The 16,265-nt window shown below is 33.8% G+C and overlaps 2 protein-coding genes across 2 annotated transcripts; both read right to left on the minus strand.

The window, feature by feature from the left end:
- Positions 1 to 1,695: 1,695 nt before the first annotated feature.
- LOC105768338 (kinesin-like protein KIN-12E) lies at positions 1,696 to 10,965 on the minus strand. The gene is made up of 22 exons (XM_012588219.2): positions 10,469 to 10,965; positions 9,706 to 9,861; positions 9,539 to 9,622; positions 9,271 to 9,390; positions 8,695 to 8,808; positions 8,502 to 8,594; positions 8,214 to 8,303; positions 8,034 to 8,104; positions 7,873 to 7,947; positions 7,685 to 7,772; positions 7,479 to 7,537; positions 7,236 to 7,299; positions 6,799 to 6,864; positions 6,269 to 6,427; positions 6,070 to 6,174; positions 5,395 to 5,630; positions 4,862 to 4,931; positions 4,705 to 4,761; positions 4,551 to 4,610; positions 4,062 to 4,121; positions 3,894 to 3,973; positions 1,696 to 3,796 (listed from the first exon to the last, which is right to left on the minus strand). The coding sequence occupies exons 1-22, from the start codon at positions 10,754 to 10,756 to the stop codon at positions 1,879 to 1,881; spliced, it is 4,113 nt and encodes a 1,370-aa protein (XP_012443673.1). The 5' UTR covers positions 10,757 to 10,965; the 3' UTR covers positions 1,696 to 1,878.
- Positions 10,966 to 12,092: 1,127 nt separating this feature from the next.
- Positions 12,093 to 16,113, minus strand: LOC105770181 (uncharacterized). Its single transcript, XM_012591261.2, has 4 exons — positions 15,907 to 16,113; positions 15,635 to 15,736; positions 14,676 to 14,836; positions 12,093 to 12,443 (listed from the first exon to the last, which is right to left on the minus strand). Exons 1-4 carry the CDS (start codon positions 16,007 to 16,009, stop codon positions 12,327 to 12,329), a joined length of 483 nt encoding a protein of 160 aa, XP_012446715.1. The 5' UTR covers positions 16,010 to 16,113; the 3' UTR covers positions 12,093 to 12,326.
- Positions 16,114 to 16,265: the final 152 nt, after the last annotated feature.

Raw genomic sequence — 16,265 nt, forward strand, 5'->3', positions numbered from 1 at the left:
TATCCATACACAAATGATGTCTGGTTTCTTCACATACACCTCACATTCATATATTTGACTAACATATTTAAGTTATGCAAATGCAACCCAATGATCATGTAAACCCGACAGTATGATATTATCTCATCAAAGGTTTTACAATGTATCCAGTTCTGTAAAACTTCTAAAAGAAAGAGTATCGCAACTTCTTTCAGCATCAAGGCTCCTACTGCGTTCTCTCTTTGTTTAAGAATGTGGAGAAAAAATCTCTTTCATGATGGACATATATTTTATCTGAGCGATTGAAAATCAACAGCAATGATGTGAGTTTAGATGGTAATAAAACACCTGGTTCTTCAACATCTGAGCTGCACTTAATTCATAACTGATCTGAGCAACAGCATGGGTACGCATGGCAGCTATCTCTTCAGGCAATGCATTAGTCATTTTCTCACCAATTTCCGCCATCTCCTCTGGTCGAGTGTGCTTTAACTGTTCTGCAGCAAGTCTCATGGTCTTCATGCTTTCTGAGGCCATTCTCATCAGATTAGGATTAGACATCATCTGCATTGCGCCAACGCCATTAAATCCACAATAAAACAACTACTAATGTTTAATGTTGGTTGTTAAAAAAATACTCAAGAACTTTCAATTTCAGTTATTTCAACGAGTGAACCAGTTCAGCTAAAACCTACTACTCACAACTAAACCTAGCAAATTATGGATAAATTAAATTTATTTCAAAGTCATAAGAAATTCAGATATATTACCACACTAATTGTGCACCAGAAAAGAAAAAAAAACTATTTCCATGAAAAAAGGGTCACTAACGTAAAAAAAAATAAAAATCCTACACGGGTTTAGTAAATTCTAAAAAGAACACTACAATTCGCAACTGCAAAAGGCATTAAATTTATTCAGGCCTCAATCCGCCTCAATTAAACCCGTATCTGACACCTTGTATACGAGTTTAGTTATAGTTAATTGTATAAATTTAACGGTTGATATAGTTGTATTTTAAAAAAATTTATTTTATTAAGAAATTTTAATATAATATGAATTTTGATATTATTTATAATAATATTGGAAATTTTATATATTTATATTCCAATAAGTTATATTTTTTATAAAGTTTATTTTATTAATATTTTGATATAGTTATATTTTCTCGTATTCTATTTATTATTTCTTTTCGTTATAGGATAACATGGAAAGACCATATAAAGCTTTTGGAGCAAAAAGGAAAAGATTAATTGGATAATGGTAGAGTGAAAGGAAATTGGAAGGATAGAAAATTGAAAGTATAAAAATTAAAACGATGGATAACATAAATTTTGTTTCTAGAGAGAAAAATAAAAGGAAAATGAAAAGAAAGAAAATAAAACATTTAAAAATACCTAACTTTAAATTAATATATACATCTTCCTTCTCATCCTATTTTAACAAGATTAATTTTATACATTAAAATAGAAAATAATCATCCCTCTTGTTTTCTTTTCTCACACATTTTCTTTCCAATAAAGCATATTTAAAATTTATTTTCTTTCCACTTTCACTTCCTCCTTTCATCCGTTCATTTTTTAATCTAACCAAGCACACATTACGGTGAAGCTCATAGATGGCAGCACAATTTCAAATCCTGTAGTTCTTCAATTTTAAGATGTCCTAGCCATCTTTTATTTTGGTTTTTCTTTTGTTCTATAAGAACCATCAATGTCTTCAGAATACCCTTAGAAAGGGAATAGCAATTAGTATATAATTAAAATACAAACAAGTACATCAACGAGATGGAATAGTTAATTACACCAGAAATTGCACGCATATTTCACAGGATTTTGAGTTGTGAATTAATGTGGAAAATATCAGGAGCCTGTTAAAAACAAGGATTTAACAGACACTTCAATGTTCCGATTCTAACAAACTCTTAGCCTCCTCGAAAGTTGCCCAAACACTTTGTAATTCTGCTCCCAGTTTTTCGGATAACAAACCTGAATGAGACAACCATTGCTCTACCTTCTTGCCAGATGTGGCTCTCATTATTTGTAGCTGTTCTAATCTCCTTGACTCAAGCTTCAATTCTTCATCAATGGCCTTCATCTCCGCTTCTGTCAGATCCACATAAAAAATACTCTGCTGGTATTCCAAGATCAAGTTATCGATTTCAGCTTTCCCATTCTCTGCAATTTCGAGGAGGGTATTTTTCTCTTGGATTGCACTTTCCATGGCAAACTTCAATTCCTCCACTGACTTTGATCCTTTCTGTATTTCCATTGAAACACCTTCCATGTCTTTTTCTACCTTCATCAGTTTCTTGTTCAAATCCTGGAATCTCATTTTAATGGCTGCCAAGCTTTCACGTGATGACTTGATCTCATTTTGGAGCTTGCTTTTCTCTTCTTCAGTCTTCAGTAACTCAGTAGCTTTGCCACCTAAACATAAGTTTCTCTGGGAGGGGTCAACTTTATCCAAGTTATCAATGGCAAATAAAATCTTGTCATTCTCTTGTCTATTACTTTCTTCCTCAAGTTTTGATTTCAACAACACAATGTTGCTCCTTGTTGCGGATTCAGATTCCCGTATCTTACTCAACAACACGTCGATTTCCGCCTTTGACTTCTTAAGATTGGCTAGTTCGTCTTTCTTGTTATCCAAGTATGACAATGAGGCATTTAATCTCATCCTTGCTCGAGCTTCTCGCTGTTCGAAGTAAGCAACCGAAGAAGAAAAGTTTGAAAGAGAGTATTTGAGTGCTGATAACTTGCTGTCAGTTAAAGCTTTTCTTTCTTTTGTTTCTGAAGAAATGATTGCAACAGATTCAAGGTGTCGTTGTTTCTCCTCTATCCCACTTTCTGTTACTTCTATTTCTCTGGAAAGGTTATCAATCTCACAGAATGATTTCTCAAGGGAACAAAATTCGTTAACTGTCTTGGCGGAATATGAAAGCTTTTCAAGTGCCTGTTTCAGAATTGCTCTAGCAGAATTTAAATCTTCTGACAACTTTGCAGCAGTAGCATCTTGGTCTATTTCCATGTAATTCCCTGCTTCTGATTGAAGATCGGAATGCACATCTTTCACACTTGGGATCACTTCAATAGCACCAAGCATATTCAACTCTAGACTTTCACCTGCATCCTGCATAAGTGAGCAAAGGGGAGCAGTTCCACCCTCTAAATCCTTTGAGTCAAACTGGACATGAGGTTTATCCAAGCTGTCTTCCCCTCCATCAACTTCAACTAGCTTTTCAGGGCATTCGAATTCTCTAGGCTCCATTCTGTTTGGAGTTCCTGAAGAAGAAAACATTCTTTTGAACTCATCTCTCTCCTGCATTGCTCTTTCATACAAACCCATCAATTTTTCATTTTCTTCATGCATTTCCGTTAGCTGTTGCTCGAGGTTATCAACAACTTTCTTCAACTCGACCTGTTTTTCTTCACAATTTTCATGTAAAGCAGCATCAGTGTGGTCCGTAGTGTCATTTTCATTAATTTCACCTTCATTTGAACCTTTATAATTTCTTTCAGCAGCATTCTGTTCATATAATTCAAGGAGCTGCTTGTTATCCTCAACATAGCTCTTAAGCTTTGATCGTAATTCTTCGTTCTCCTGAGACAACTTAAATGCTCTCTCATGAGCCTCAGCTTCTCTCTGACTTGCAGCCGCTATGGCATCAACCATTGTTTTAAGCTCCAGTTGGTCATTAAGTTTGATAGTTGGCACATCTGCTGGTGATGAACGAACCACTGTTTGCTGTACTGCTTCTTTCTCCAATCTTGAAGACCGTTCTTCTTCAAGCTTGTTAAGTAGCTCACTGACATACCTGCAAAATTGATAATTATTTTGATGGTAAAGCATATCAATATATGATACTGCATGACTGTTTCTTCGAATTGTACATCTCTTAAGCTATGACATACCTCTCTAACTCTCCCTTCTCATCAAGACAAAATTCAAGTTTTTTCTGGAGTACATCCATTTCCGCCTTGTTGTGAATTGCCTGTTAAACAAACATTTATCGATCACATGAAATCCATATTTTACCAAAAGAACAGCTTCAAAGAAATAGTTCATCCAGGTATAGCTACCTGCATTCTAAGGAATTCGTTTTCCTCCTTAAGGTTAGAGCCCCAAGCTGAATCCTGCTCCTGTTTTCAGTATATCAAAATTTCTTTTTCAGGCAAGAAATATGTAATAATAGATATTTGTGGAAGAAGACCCATTGCAGAAGATAATAGGTTTTTTTTTTCTGTTCAAATTCAGACATCCTATTTGCTGCCATAATCTTATGTCTCACAAGCCTCTTGCCACTAGGTCAAGAGATTATTGGCAATTTCAAAGATTACATTACTTAGAAATATGTAAAGTTAAGAATCTTTACTCCAAGTGGACAAAAAAATTTGTCAAAAGATGTAGGATTATTTAAAAGTTAAGAATCTAGCTCACAGTTGTATTCATTCAGGTTATAGTGAATTGCAAACAGTTTCCAAGATTACAAGACACATAATGCAAACATATCTTTTGTAGTTTATGCATAAGAGAATAACCACACTAAGATCCTGGAAGACTTAACCAACCTGACTAGAGATCAGTTCATTAAGATCATCATTAACTCCTGACCCTTTAGATTTTGTTTTCTGCATTGCACAAACATTAACCAAGATTTAGAAGATTTTCTTCACAAAATTTAAAATCATCAAAATTTAGGTCATGACAAAGCTTAGAAAGAACCTCATTCATTAAGGAGTCTGACTCATGCATAAGTTTCCAATCTAGTGCCTCTAGCAACTGCATAATAGTGACTGGAGTAAGCAACGTTTGCACTAAAGAGCAATATCAACCATGAATTTAGACACTAGAAGAATATTCAAAGAATTTCTTTTTGCACCTTATTGTGTAATGCCTTGATCTGTTCATTCATCATCTCCACTTGGCCTTCATCACAAAGGGACTTCAATCTGTGAGTAGCAACAAACATCAGAGACATAATAATATTAGTGTTTGTTTATTCCTGCTCATGCAAAGAAGAAAAATAACATGTAAATAAGCCAAAAGAAGCAAACACTGAAAATTAAATGCAATTATGTAAGAAGTTTTTTATAAACACTTTAGAGAATTGGTTCTTTCAGCATTTACCAATTCATCCTGGCTTGAAGCATTGACTTTTTGGTAGGAAAGATACTGCAGCTTGAAAATAAGTAAATGCTAAGATTTAAACTAGACCTTACTGAATGCAGTACTCTTAAGATGGTTGCATGAACCAATTAAGCACCAGGCTCAAAGCACTGATTCATGACAACAACTAGTTTAGTATTTACAACTGAAAATAGTTCTCAAACTTATAGCACGTAAAAAAAAAAGTCAAATGGATAACGATTAAAGAGTGAAATGGAGAACCCCGAGGACCAGGTGCAAACATACCTTCTAATCTCTTCCTTCAGTCGCAAATTCTCCAGTGCAAATCTAGTGACTTCTTGGTTGCGATCAACTTGAGCTCGTAAAACCTCAATTTCCTTCAAATATTCTTCCTTCTCTTTTAGTAGGTGTGCCTCAGCAGATATCTTTCCAGAAGCAACAGCCTCCAGCCTCTTAATTCCTGCTTCTCGAAACCTTAACCTCATTTTCAAACTTTGGATCTCATCTTCTCTTTGTTTTGCCTATCAACAAAGACAGCACAAAGTAAACAAAATTTACTTCTAGTTTTACGTAATACTCTAGAGTTCAAATCTCACGGAATCCCTTTATATACTAAAATTTTAAGCATGTCATATTCCTTAAGATTTAAGAACCAAACCTCAAAAAATATTGTTAACTTTGGATCTCTTCTCTTTATTTTGCCTATCAAAAGTCCAACACAAAGTAACAAATTTTACTTCTAATAACTTATCACATTACGCAATACTCCAGAGTTAGATGCTAAGAACAAATCTCACAGAATTCCTTTATAATTTATATAATTAAAATTTTAAGCATGTCCTATTCCTTAAGTTAAACTCCCAAACTTTCAAAAATTATTGTTAACTTAAACTTTGCAGCCCCAAAGACTGAAACATATAAAATAAAGAAAAGGTACTTCTTTCAAGGCATAGGACATACCAACTGCATAGCTGCCTGGTTTTCAGCAGTCAGTGCTTGTAAAGCGGCTTCTTTCTCCCTTTCCCTCTTGAAGGCCCCAACAAGAGCAACTTCATAATCTTTTTTCTGGATTACAAAATCATAATAAGCAGAAAAAGAAAATAGTTTAACAACAGCTCTAGATTGGTTGTTTCCTCAACAAAGCAAGATTTCTGCATACCTGAGACATCCTTTTATCAGATGTAAGTGGACTGAATGATCCAGGAGGGCATTCCCATTTAAAGGGCCCAGGTGATGCTGGAATGCTTGATGCCAAGTTATCATTATCCAGATTTTCACTTTTGCCATTAACAAAAGCTCGTAGACGAGATACTTCTTTCTGAAAAAAACAGAATTTTGGATAATAAGGATAACTAGAAACCTGAAAGAATATGAGAACCATGCAAATGAAATAAATAAAATGAATCATTTAAACTTTGGCATGACTTCAGCTCACAAAAACAGAAGATTCTGCTTGCTGCTTGAAATTTTGTAAATTAACATTTTTTATTTCTACCTTTATTTTTCAGTTAAGATAAAGCAAAACATAATACTCACAATACAATTACTGCTTGCTCAATAAAAAGGAGATTCAGCAGAGAAGTATAGTGAAACTCATATTGATAAATAGAAACTGAGCGAACCGCCTACTATTACAGTATTACAATAACTTTAAAGGTACTTTCAAATATGAAAGTAACAATATTATACCTTCAGCTGTTGAATTTGCAGTCTCATAGCAACAACATCTCCAGATGCATCTTCATTTACCACTGCCTACAATACATTAGTTCAAATCTTTCAATAAATATGACATCCAAAATTTAAAAACTATATACATTAACTAGAATTTGGCTAACTGATTAAGAGGTTAAAAGAAATAATTTTTTTAACAAAAAGTTGTATTTTTCAATATATATATACATGAAAAAAACTTGGTATCACTCGACCTTTTTAACTAAATGGGTTCCTCAACACAAAACTCTCATTATTAGTATACAAGTACAGATTATGTAGTCTAAACAGGCTCAAAGGCTAGCATCAGTTCCTGTTGGGAACAGAAAATAAAACAGAGGATTTCAGGAAATCACATGAATGACGAGTAAGCCATGCATTGTATTAAAAGTAGCTAAGCAAAGATCTCATACATTGTTCTTAATAAATTTAGCCCGCTGTGCAAACTTCAATGTACTTAGTGTCTCCAATGAACAACTGCAGAAGATGCCCAAAAGAAGAAAACGGAAAATTTGTCATTTACTATTATGCATTTAAGATTCAGCTCATTGTGAAAACTGCAGAAAAAAATTGGATTCACACACGTAAATGGAATTTAAAATTGAAGTTTAAATCAACTAACTAGTGCAAAAACACAAAAAATATATTCCACTAACCAATTAGCTGGACTAATATTTGCAATTATGGTTGTTTTTGCATTCCCTCCTAGAGAATCCTGGAAAGAAAATAGCAAGACATTATTTTCAGTTGCATAGCAGATCCAGAACACTAAACATTCTCAATAGAAGCATACATACAACAAAAACTGTTTATAGATTAAATGTATAATAGCTGCCCTGCTTCAAAAAGTTCATAAAAATACCTGAAGCAAAAAAGTGAGCTTTGAATCTCTATAAGGAACATGAAGAGACTTCCCATTGGAAATATTTACAAGGTTCATTATCACAAGTCTGCAAATGTAAAATTGTTTGTTATAGACTGGTAGAATGAAAAACAAAGAACCATAATCTGATATTATAAATTTTACACTTTAGAGCAACGATAAGTTACCCCAATGTTGAAAGAGACTTGTTAATATTAGTAGCCTCCTTGAGGCGTTCACCTTCGGCCCCAGAACTCTTCTGCCTGTCATGAGCAACTTATAAATGATATATTCAAAAGAAACTACGAGAAGAAGTGTTATGTTTTTCACACTTAGACATGTTCTGTACCTTTCTGAGCCTGCTAAATCAACAAGATTAAGTCGGGCAAAACGGTGGTGAGTTACACCTTGAGACTCCCACTGATATTAAACACTTAGTTAAAATATTCTAGTTTCAAGGTAAAGACAACCCATGAAAGAGAAAGAACTAATGATTTTATAGAAACTCTTCAATCAAAAGGTCACACACCTTACTTTCAATTATGCATGTAAATACACTGTGAGAACGACTACTTGCACGATTCATGTTAGTGGTAGCCACCTTTCTATTTGCTGCACCCTGAAATATTTTATAAAGCTTTAGGTGAATAATAAGTAAAGAGAAAACATAAAAAGACTATTTAAAAAATAAAAAGAATTCTTATACATTCAAAATAAACTCTAGAAACACCTTATTAACTCTAGCTAAGAATTTTTTAAACATGAACGTCTAAACCTAGATGTGCTTATGGTACAAGTAACTTTTAAGAGTCAGTACTTGAATGAGCTGTTGAATCACATCCCGTGCACTTGTAACTTCTATCTCCTTAAGATTCTCAACATGAACACCTTTTTTCATATCTTCTCTTATCTGCAACGTAAACACCGAAGAGGAGTCAATTTCTTCAGTTTAGAGGGAAAAACTTGTATTTCAAACTGAGTTGTAATAGACATTATGTAGGTAATTTTACCTGTAAATTGGTTGATGATGGATCTAAAAGATCAAGGATTTGTTCATTATAGATTTCCAGAAACGAGCATTTACAAGTAAATCTTAATTTCTCATCTTTACGAGTGTCTTTCTCCTGATATATCACAGAAGTATGGTATGAGATAACTTGATAACAAAAAGCAAGTGATTTATAAAATAATGAAACATGGTATAGAAGACTGTAAACTCCTAGCTTAGAGAAGCAACTATGTATTAGTTTTTCATAGAAACTTCAGTAGTTGCTTTGCTTACACAAATTCATTCTATCCAAAGAAAGTATTCTAATTCAACGGGCATTTCCATCATTTGGCACAAAAATGCAGTTCAGATATTACAATATTAAACATTTAAATATATAATTAAAACTAGTCAATAAAGCCACAATATTTAATCAACAATGATTTCCAACACTCAACATGCAAAACTAATCCTTATCTCCATCCCTCAATTATAAATGCTCAGACCGTCTAATTGTCAAAATGATCATAAAAGAGAATTTATTTTGCACAAGTAAAATTACATCAATCCAATCACAGCTTGCCAAAGTACACCATACCTTTTGTATTCTTGTAAATAAGTATTCAAACACCCTAGGTGTCATCCCACAATTGACACTATGCCTACGAGTGCCTCCTTCGATGTCTCCGAGCATTGTGTGAGTCTTCCCACTTCCAGTCTATAATAGAAAGTTTAAGTTGGAGCCAGTACCAAAACAAGAACCGAATAAAATAAATAAATCCAGACGTCAATAAGTGGAAAATTAACCAATTCATGGAAATAATAGAAAAAATTTTACTCAAAGTGATTAAAACTTGGAAGCTCACTTGGCCATATGCAAACATGCAACTGTTGTAACCTCCCATGCAATTTTCCACCATGGGCAATCCAGCTACTTTGAACAGACCCTCCTTTAAAATCACTTAAATGTCATAATTTAGCAATAACATAGGTCTAAACATAAAAGATTAATTTTTTTTAAGAAAAGGCATACCTGGCTAACATGTTCATCAGCAACAAGATCAAATGTAAAACGAGATTCTGGATGCCCCGTCCAAGTAATTGTCTGACAACTTTCTTGCCTAACACACTTGCTGTTGCCTTGTAGTGAAATTTCAGAACTACTAAGGGGACGAATTCTGATGATAACCTAATTTATTTTTCAAAAAAAACAAAAAATTTGGTCCAATTAGCTTAACTTCTATTTATTTTCACTAGCCTGTGCCATTGTTTGGGTATCTATTTAGCTACTAGCCAACTTTTTTTTTTAATCCAAGAACATAAATCCCTGTTAGATAAGGGAAAAATGACATAAAGGGAGGTCCTAACTGAATGAATTGAGGTTGAGTAAAAGCCATTCGCTTGAGAACAATTCGGCGATTGGAACTCGATCTGGGATTGGGATCTTAGGGCACTGAGAACCTACTGTATAGTAGTAGGTTGAAAAGCAGTCCTCATAAGAAACGTACAGGGAAAAAAAGGCACACCCTATTCAAGGCTGGTCACTCCTTGCGCTCTCTAGCCTGATTGATCCACTACACACTAAGAACCAAGTCCAACTAAATAAGTTTAAAAGAGTGGAAAATAAAAATACGTTTTAACAATTGAAGAGTACTCCAGAATTGCAATCTTCTTTCACAAACCACAGACTAGCAATAGTTAAAAAGAGTGGAAAATTATGTTTTGGCTATTCTTTTTTCTTTCTTTTTTACTTTTGTTAAGAAAATTAAAGGTAAGATTTAAACATTTCAACACACCTGCACATTGTGGTCCTTCCAAAAAGAAGGGTCTTCACGGAACTCAAAGCTCTGTGACTGCGGTGCTGGTTCAGTACTTCCAGTCAAACCATCTTCCCACTCACGGATGCTCCGAATTGCAGAGGTGGCGGCAGTGAAATTGCTGGAATTATCCCTCACCGCCGATTTCACCAGAAGATCCGGCGGGCTACGTACCGACAACAAGGAGGCCGACTCGGAGGAAGAGGTCCGGTTATGGAAGCCGAAACGGCTCTTGATCGCGCTCGCCGTGTCAGAAATGAACGGCATTTTGAAAGGGAAGCTTCGTTTTCAAGTGAAAGTTAAGTGTTTATTTGTTTTCTTTTTGGCTGAAAGTGTTTTAGGGTTTGGGGGAGAGAGTGAGAGAGATCTGAGAGTGTTGAGGAAGAACGTTGGAGAGAGAGTAAATAAAGTGAGATTTTGAAATGATTTTTGTTGAGGAAAAACGAATAGAAGGAGAATTTCTGATCGGATGGTGGATAGAGGTTGGAATGGACGGTGAAGATGAGGATATGCTTTTTGAAATTATGAACCGTTGGGGGAATGGTTGAAATTTTTGAACTGCGATTTCTGGAGCCACTTTTTTATTTTATTTCATCAGCGCGTGATTTTTTTATTTCTTCAAAGTGCTGCTTTGGAAAAATACAATAAAATATTAAGGTTATCATGTATGTAGGTGTCAGAGTCAGACTGATTGATTATTTAAAAACGGGTAAAGGTCATCACCCAAATTGAGCATGGAAAATAAAAATTTTGCAATATTCGCTTGCTGTTAATTTATTATTACATACATTCATTTTAATCCTTAATTTTTAGCAAGTTTTTATTTTGATCATTCATTTTATTTTTTAATTTTCTTTATTTTTAAATAAATTACTTAGTTTATCATTCAACTTCTAAGATACTTTTATTTGGCTACATAAAATAAAATTATTACAATTTCATGACCAACTTTTAAGGTATTTTCATTTTAGTCACTAAAATTTTTTTTTGTAGATATTGATCTAAGTAAAAAAACATTAAATATTAAAGTAAAATGACAGTAGAATCTAAAATAATGCATTAAAATGTCACATTATACTTGTTGACCTTATTGTTGAAAGTTTAAATTTTTTCCAATATTAAAAATTTAATTCCAAAACATCAAAATCAATTAAATTGAAAACCTTTTATCCTTTTATAGTGTCTCCAATTTGTTATTATAAAATTAAAATTAATTAATTTACTCTCCTAAAATATAAAATAAAATTTAATTTTGAATCTTTTATCAAATAATTTTTAGTTTTGAAAAAATTATTTCTTAGTGACATGACACTACCACATTAGTTTTTGACAATGATGTGACTGTTAACGGCCACATAAGTATTGTCATTAAATATTAACAGTCAATGTTAGTCAAAGTACCTATTGTTAATTCAAAAACTCAATTGGATGTAAAAAGTTCAGAGGAACTTAATTGATTATTTTGAAAAAAATTCGAGAGCTTATAATACCAATAAGCCTTATTATTTTGAGCTGAATATCAACATCTCAAGCCCGAGTCATAGAGCTCGTTCTCTAACCCCCCATTCCTTGTTTACAGGCTCCTTTTGTATCATAAAGAATATACAAGCATGTAAAATGATTTGATATTAAGGGAAATTAACATTGTTAACATGATTCAGCAATCAGCAGATTGGAGTGACTTCCATGTAAACGTAGTTTGTCTCATGACATCTTCACAAGAACGATAATACGGAATACAAGTACAAAATATTGCAGAATGTGAGATCTGTTCGCAATAAACAAGATATAACATCCTACTGCAGTCCATATTTCATATATATACTTGGTGGGCTGATCAGCTATCAGAGACTGAAGATTCAGAAGCACCAAAACTGATTTTGAAATCGAAGGAAATGCAAGTTAACTGTTTAATTCCCGCACCTGATAATGTCATCTTAAGTTTGTAGGAACCCTGCAAAATAAAAAGGAAAGATAATTACCTATTTATGTCAATTGTAATGTAACTGGTTGGTGAACAAAGCCTAAAAGAATCTAATTAGGATCTCAGAAGTTTGAAACCCATATGATCTGTTTTCACTTCCCACCGGAGTTCTTTTGGGATAGAACCACAAAGGCAGCTAAATGGAGCTAATACATAAGTGCTACAAAGTATAAACCTCTGGATTCTGGTCTCTATTGACAGTTTAAGTATGTAACCAAGTATAATAATAAAAAAGTAATCAACCAAGTGGAGTACATCTTCCATATGAAAACTAGATAGAGGGAGAAATTATCAAATTCACTACATTCTGAAATCTAACAAAAATCCCAGGTGAAAACAAGCTCTAAAGAAAACCAATTAAGAAAGATTAATCAATGGAATGATAGCAAACCAGTTAGCAGAATACAAGAAAAAAGGAGCTGAAACAGTCCATTCATAACTGCAGTGAGAGACGGACTTGGTTATAAGTTCATCAGCTTGTGTGCAAGACAAGGTCCTTGGCTTGAACAAAGGCATTGGAGTTCTACTTTTAAAGAGAAACGACAGCCAGTAGGTGGAATACAAAAATCCCTTGAAATATTCATTACACTAAGGGTCTGTTTGATTGTTAGTAAAATATTTTCCATAAAATGATTTCTGGAAAATGTTTTATTTTTCTGTAAAATGATTTACTGGAAAATATTTTCTGGTGTTTGATTGAATCTGTGTAAAATATTTTCTGCTGCTTGGCAGATTTTTTGAAAATATTTTTCGGAAAAGTTGTTTTTACATATACTAATATATATTAATAAATTTTTATATTTTAAATTATTTTTACATATATTGCAATGATTTATTTATAATAATACTCAATTATTAAGCTACAATATTAATCGTTATAAATTGAAAAAAACTAATATCAAATAAATTATTTGTAATTGTGTTAAAAAACAAGTATTGAATAATTAAAAAACAAGTTCTTGGAAAATCGATAAATAGAAACAGTTTTCTACCGGAAATGAAGGAAGGAATGAAGGAGGCGATAGAGAGGAGAGCACGGAAAATGTCTTACGGAAATTGAAAGGGTAAGACATTTTCCCTAAAATGTAACCCATTTTCCTTTGTTTTGGAGTTCATTTTCCAAATGGAAAATATTTTTTGCCAATCAAACGCTGGAAAAGTTGGAAATGATTTTCCGGAAAATCAATTCCGTCAATCAAACAGACCCTAATACTTAAAACGTGAAACAGATCACTAAAAATTTTAAAAATATAAGTTCAAGTTACTTCTTCCTTGAGAAATTTTCCCACTAACTCCAGATTGTTTACTTTTGTTCAGATTACTCTTTATATTGCTTCCTAAAGCTTTGCTAATGGTTGGAGCACATCACATTTATTGATTAACCAAGAGTGGCATGAAAGTAACACTGAACATCTTACTATGAATGATAAATTGGAAAGATCAGAAAGCACATCAGGCATGGATGAGTTTCAGATTTCTGATCCCACGTTAATGTTTTGAAATACAATGCATGTCAGGTTAACAGATCAGGAGCAGGAAGACGGCATCATAAAAGGCCAAGTGGCAAACAACTCATAAGCTATCAGTTTAAGGCTTCTCAGAGAGGATACTGCCCAAAAGAGAAATGAGACCTCAGGAAACAGGATATCATTGATTTAAGGTCTCTAAGCTCATCGTTCACTAAAGAAGTGCATATCAAACAGGCAAGGATTTAACAGAATAAAGCCAGGGTAGCATAATCTGAAATCAAAACAAGTTACAGTCTTCTTATTCTTACTTGAACCTCAAAGAATATCCTGTGCAAGGAAGTAAGTACAACACGATATAGATATATGAAAGTTCAGTTATTGAGTTCAGATTGGTGTTTATTAGAAAGTTCAGATTGGTATTAGCAAAGGATGTCACATATGAAAGGTGTTTATGAGATTTTCTTACTGAGCCTAGCAAAACTTGAGGATATTGTCGTTTATATAATACAAATGCACGTACAAATATATTGAAGTGAGGCTTAGAAAAGAGAGATACTAAGATCAATCATGAAGCATTGCAAACAACCGGTGATTTCTTTAACAATCATGAATATATAAAAGAATAGGTTAGTTGAATATCTCAAAAGTTCAAGTTATAAGAGAACCTCACAAGTGTTATAATTTGAACATAGCTTCGAAAACAAAAAGTGTGTCCCAGTTAAGTGAAACTTACAGGTGGAGTAAAACCAGGTAAAACTTGATTGTGAGAGAGCACAAAGTTGCCAACAGTAATAGGGCAAGATGTTTCCTCACAAAGGTCATGAGTTTCTTGATGGATATGAAACCCGAAGAAGTAAACGTCAATCACCGCTTTGCCACCAGTGATAGCTTGACCTGCAAAAATGTATTCATAAGATGCCAAAGAAGGCCCCCTCTATGAACCGTGGATGTGAAAACAAAAGGCAATTCTCATATAAATATGCATCAAGTGTACCACATAAAAAAAGGCACTCAGTGACACAAATAAAGAAGGTTCTCAATGCCAAGAAATGGTTTTGCCAGTAAAAGACAGCACAATTCGAGCAAGTAGGAATTAACTTTACATGCAAGAGCATAGTCCACTAAGATTAGAAACGTATTTACTAGATAAATTGGATAATAATGTAGGGTATTGTAAATCATAAAGAATACTAGGAAGAATTAACTTTCATCAAGAGGGTTTCAAAAGAATTCATAAATTAATGATATGGGTTTTGGGGTTGTGCTGCAATTTGAACAGTACTGAGACCGTTATTTAGGGGTTTTAGGGTTAAGTTTGATAAGAGCTTTAACCACTGTTTCATACAAGTCAATACATTGAAGGTTAGATTCTTAATTAAAAGAAAACCTGAAGCTTTTAACCTAGATTTGCTTAACCTTCCTGCTTGATGTCCCTGAGATTTGAACATGGTATGATATATGATCTTCAAAGACCCTTTAAATACATGATAAACTGAAGAAAAAATTGTATTCACACTCCAGTTTAAGTAACATAGATAAAAATTATCCTTACACACTTCTAATCTTACCCACAACAAACTTAGAAAAAGATTTTATTATCTTTAGTTTATGATCCGGAGAACTAAACAAACCCTAAAGCTCACAAAAAAAAAAGTCAAAAACCATTTAGAAATTGCAAAAGCTGAAAGTTACCAGTAGAAGCTGAGATCGTGAAGGTGGCCGGTTTCCCGCTAATCACAGGATTAGGTGATATGTCGACTCCATCGACTTTTACAACGTAATTACCTTTATTATCTGCATTGATTTCAATCTAGGAACTCAGGCATATTGAACACACAAAAAAACTGAAAAGCGATTAAGATTCTATGGACTAACACGTGTACAGTTCCTTTTTAGAGCAGATATTCAGGAAAAGGGGGAGAGAAAAAACAACAAAAATCTAGCAAAATGAAAGATGAACTGACCGCAGTAATCGAAATCAGTGGCCTGGAGAAAAGGTAAGAAAAGCAAAGAAATGGATAGAAAGGGCAAAACGAAGAGCTTGAATCGAGCTGCTAATGTGTCCATGGCGGATTGCTTACAGAGGGTAGGTTTGACAAGGGGAAATTATATCCAAGTAACTGTTTTGTCTTTGCTGATTATTGTTCTGACTTCTGAGTATGAACATTTATTTATGGGAAAGAGACCAAAACCAAGGATTTTATCAAACAATGAATAATCGTCAACATCGGCTTCGTTGTCACTAGGTCCCGCAGCTGATATGGACCTGGGGATGCGGACCACCACACCACTAGGCTTGGACCTGTGGAGTGTGGATCACTCC

This window comes from Gossypium raimondii, chromosome 5, assembly GCF_025698545.1.
Source record: "Gossypium raimondii isolate GPD5lz chromosome 5, ASM2569854v1, whole genome shotgun sequence".
Classification (NCBI taxonomy): Eukaryota; Viridiplantae; Streptophyta; class Magnoliopsida; order Malvales; family Malvaceae; genus Gossypium; species Gossypium raimondii.